General features: G+C 54.1%; 1 protein-coding gene across 1 annotated transcript; it reads right to left on the reverse strand.

Annotated features, from left to right (window-relative positions):
- Nucleotides 1-2,132: 2,132 nt before the first annotated feature.
- Nucleotides 2,133-4,037, reverse strand: LOC146862647 (uncharacterized). Its single transcript, XM_085643104.1, has one exon. The coding sequence runs from the start codon at nucleotides 4,035-4,037 to the stop codon at nucleotides 2,133-2,135; it is 1,905 nt and encodes a 634-aa protein (XP_085499230.1).
- Between the last annotated feature and the right edge of the window lie 347 nt (nucleotides 4,038-4,384).

Below are 4,384 nucleotides of genomic sequence, written 5' to 3' on the forward strand. Positions count from 1 at the left end.
GCGACCCAGGAGGTAGTATTGTAAAGCTTGGACCGCCCAGCGTATGGCCAAGCATTCCTTCTCAATTGTGGAATACCTGAGTTCCCGCGGCACCAATTTCTGGCTGAGGTACACCACGGGGTGGGGGTCCCCTGATGGAGTCAGCTGTGAGAGGACGGCCCCCAAACCCCGGTCTGATGCGTCCGTTTGTAACGTGAAGGGGCGCGTGAAGTCGGGACATATGAGCACGGGATCGTTGCACAGTCTTGTTTTGAGCTGTTCGAAACTGTGGGTTTGTGTAGGGGTCCAGGTGGTAATGGAGTTGGGGCCTGCTTTCTTTAACATGTCGGTAAGAGGGGCTGCCTCCTCGGCGAAGTGGGGAATGAACCTCCTATAGTAGCCCACTAATCCCAGGAATGCCCTGATGCCCTTTTTTGTGGTTGGTCTTCCTAATAGGGAAATGGCCTTGACTTTGTCTACCTGGGGTCGAATACGTCCGTTCTGTATATGGTAGCCAAGATAGCGGACGTTTTCGGTGGCGAGCATACATTTGTCGGGGTTAGTTGTCAAGCCAGCTTCCCGGAGGCTTGACAAGACCGCCTGAAGATGTTCTAGGTGTGCCTTCCATGTGGTACTAAAGATCACTATGTCGTCTAGATATGCTGCAGCGTATGTTTGGTGGGGTCTCAGTATAACGTCCATGAGGCGCTGAAAGGTGGCAGGGGCCCCATGGAGGCCAAAGGGAAGGACCTGGAACTGGTATAGGCCTGAGGGGGTGGCAAACGCTGTTTTTTCTTGGGCCTGAGGTGTGAGCATGATTTGCCAGTACCCTTTGGTTAGGTCGAGTGTGCTGATGTAGTGAGCCGTCCCTAACCTCTCGATCATCTCGTCGACTCAAGGCATGGGATAGGAGTCAAAACGGGAGACGCTATTAAGGTGCCTATAGTCCACGCAAAAACGGACCGTACCGTTGGGTTTTGGGACCAACACTATGGGGGAGCACCAAGGGCTGTGGGAAGGCACTATGATCCCGCTGTTCAGCATGTCCACCACTTCCTTTTCTATTATATGTCGCCTAGCTTCCGGGATTCTGTATGGTCTTTGTCGGATGGGCGTAGCCCCTTCGGTAAGGATATCATGTTGGACGAGGTGGGTTCTCCCTGGTTTGGCTGAGAATACGTCCGAATAGGAGGCGAGAAGAGATCGGAGCTCATGGTTTTGCACCGGGGATAAGCAGGTTCCCGTGGGGATGTCCCTGTTGGGGAGTGTAGCACCCACCCCAGGAAAGGGAATCTCTAGCGGCTTACTGTCTGTGATGAGCAGGTTTGTAGGGGTGTGGGTTCCGTCGTCAGGATCAGCGATCCACTCTTTTAACAGATTGACGTGGTATACTTGACCCCTTTTCCCTGAGTGGGGTACGGCTACTCTATACGTGACAGGTGTGACTTGTGCTAGCACCACGTAGGGGCCCTGCCAGCGGGCTAACAGTTTGTTGTCAGAACAGGGCAAGAGGAGTAAGACCTTGTCCCCCACTGCGAAGTGTCGTAGAACGGTCTGTCGATCATAGTGTGTTTTCTGTTTCTGTTGGGCTGCTTCCAGGTTGTGTCGCACCCTGTCCCAGAGAGAGGAGAGCCTGTCTTTCAGGTGGGTTGCGTATTCCAACAGAGTTTTATTCTCATCCTCCTCGTCTTCCCACCTTTCAGCTGCCATGTCCACCAGGGTCCTGGGTTTCCTCCCAAACACTAACTCAAAAGGACTAAACCCCGTGGAGGATTGGGTATGTGTTCGGATAGCAAACAATGTGAGTGGTAGTTGTCAGTCCCAGTCTCGCCCCGTCTCCGCTACAGTCTTCTTCAGGATGGTTTTAATGGTCTGGTTGTATCTTTCAACCAGGCCATCTGTTTGGGGGTGGTAAACAGAGGTGCGTATCTGGCGCACCCCTAGAAGAGAGCAGATCTGGGCCATCAATTTTGACATGAACGGGGTCCCTTGGTCGGTGAGCAGTTCCTTGGGTAATCCTACCCTGCTAAAGAATGTTATCATAGCTTGGGTGACGCTAGCAGTAGACATGCTGGAAAGGGGAAAGGCCTCCGGGTACCGGGTCGCGTAATCGACTAGCACTAGGATGTACTGATAGCCTCGGGCTGAGGTGATCAGGGGGCCGACCAAGTCCATTCCACCCGGGAAAAGGGGACGTCGATTACCGGAAGAGGGTATAGGGGGGCTTTGGGGACATGAGGGGGATTGGACATCTGGCATCTGGCACAGGCGGCACAGTACCGTCTTATGTCAGAGAAGACCCCTGGCCAGTAGAACCTGCGCAATAGGTATTCCTCCGTTTTCTCTTTCCCATAGTGGCCCCCTCCCGCCTGATTATGGGCTAAATAGTGCACTTGCTTGCGGAACGGTAGGGGTACTAGGAGCTGTCGAAGCGGCCCGTCTGGTTTGGTAATCTTTCTATACAGCAGCCCTTTCGATAGGATAAAACAGGGGCCTACCTGGTCGTCTGTGTCGTCCACGGTCCGGGCCCACGCATGCCCTAGTGTTGGATCCTCCCTCTGTTCGGCTCTGAAGCTGCCAGTGGGACTGGGTTCTTCCCCCATGGCGGAGGGGGTGGAAGGGGTTGCCGCTTGTCCGTGTAGCACTGTGATCCGTTTTTGTTCCCTCTTTTCGCGTCGCGTTTTCTTATTCCGACAGACCCCCGGTGTTAGATCTGCTGTCGATAATGGTGCTTCACTGAGCCATCTTTGAGCGTCTCTCTCCTCGATCGCTCTGGACAAGAGAGCAGGGAAGTCCTCATAGTCTGTCCCTATAATCATGTCCTCGACCAGGTTTGGGATGACCCCTACTTGGATCTTGGCGCACCGGTCTCCGTATTCCAGGGTTATTCTAGCCACAGAGTATCGTTTCTGGTCCCCATGTACACATGTGATCACCACTCCCTCTCCTTCTAGCCATTGGTGGGCTTGCACGCGTTCCTGTGTTATAACTGAATGGCGACACCCTGAGTCCACAAGCACCTGGGTGTTGATTTGATTCACCTTAAGGTGTAACCGGTAAGCCGTCTCACCCTCTCCACCCCACAGCACCCTGCCTCTGGTGTAGCCGATTTCCATTGGTTCGACGGAGACGGGTTTTTGTGGGCAGTTGCGGGAGATGTGGCCCCATTCTGCACAATGAAAACACTGGGGCCCCTGACTACCTCCTCTCCCCTCCCCGCGAGGCAAACATCTGGGATCAATAAGAGGCCGTGGGTTGGGCGGACTGGGAGTAGGGTTGGCTGCCCTCCATCGGTGGATAATAGAGGTAGGGAGTCGGGGGGTGAAGGGTCGGGCTTCGGGGGACCGTTGGTGTGCACAGGCCAGTTCTATTGCGTGTGGTACAGTAAGGTTGGGATGTTGTTTAACCCAGGCCCGAGTCAGGGGAGGGAGACCCTCAATGTATTGCTCCAACAGAATCCTGTCCACTATTTCTTCCTTACTGCTTGTGTGGGGCTGGAGCCAGCGGGTCCCTAGGTCCTGTAACCGATAATAGAACGCTCGGGGATTGTCTTGGGGTTGCCATTTTTCCTTCCGGAATCGACTACGGTACTGCTCTTGGTCGCAGCCGAGGCGTTCCAGGATGGTCTGTTTAATCACAGCATAGGGCGTATCGCCGGAGGGATTAGCAGCTTGGTAGGCTGTTTGGAGCTCACCGGAGAGAAGGGGGGCGACGTACTGGCCCCATCGGTCCTCGGGCCACTGGGCTGTACTCGCCACCCGCTCGAAATTGGTGAAAAAGAAATCAGGGTCTTCCCCTGTTCGGTACTTTTGTAAGACGGAGCTGGGGACGTTTGGATGCACCTTGGTGCTGGCGATTGTGTCCGTTAGCTTCTGGATCATCGTGTCGTGGACCGCTTGGTTCTGTACCAGGAGTCCCGCTTGGGTTTGTAAAGCTTCTTGTAACAGTTCCCTGTCTTTTTTTGCTTTTGTTGACTGGGCTTCTACCACCAATTGTAAATGGCGCTGTCCTTCCGCCAGTTGTGCCAACATATCGTTTAGGCCTATGGGTTGCGTCATGGTGGGGCGTGTCTCCCAAGGAGTACGACTAGATGGACGTGAGGGATCGATCGGCGATCCCACTTCTGACACCACTGTCACGCCCCGCCCCACAGAACAGCGAAAGTCAGTGCTGGGGTTGTAACGTATGTTTTTATTTTCTTTATGGATAACCGTCTTTCTTGTACAGAAAAGGGTTTCCCCACGAGGGTTGTCGTAAGGAAGGAGAGGCCTTCGGTTGCTGGGGGTACTTCAAGTGTCTTCCGTCTTCTGGTGTCGTTGCGGGGTGTGGTCCAGCCAGGCGTCCCCTCGGAAAAGAAGAACAGAAGAGGACAATTAGTACCCGACCTTGATCCCCTTTTCTAGTC

This window comes from Triturus cristatus, chromosome 2_2 (assembly GCF_964204655.1).
Source record: "Triturus cristatus chromosome 2_2, aTriCri1.1, whole genome shotgun sequence".
NCBI classification, from domain to species: domain Eukaryota; kingdom Metazoa; phylum Chordata; class Amphibia; order Caudata; family Salamandridae; genus Triturus; species Triturus cristatus.

What these genes read in the sequence shown, in the direction of transcription:
- LOC146862647 (XM_085643104.1), bottom strand. Translation starts at nt 4,037, where the DNA reads ATGACGCAACCCATAGGCCTAAACGATATGTTGGCACAACTGGCGGAA.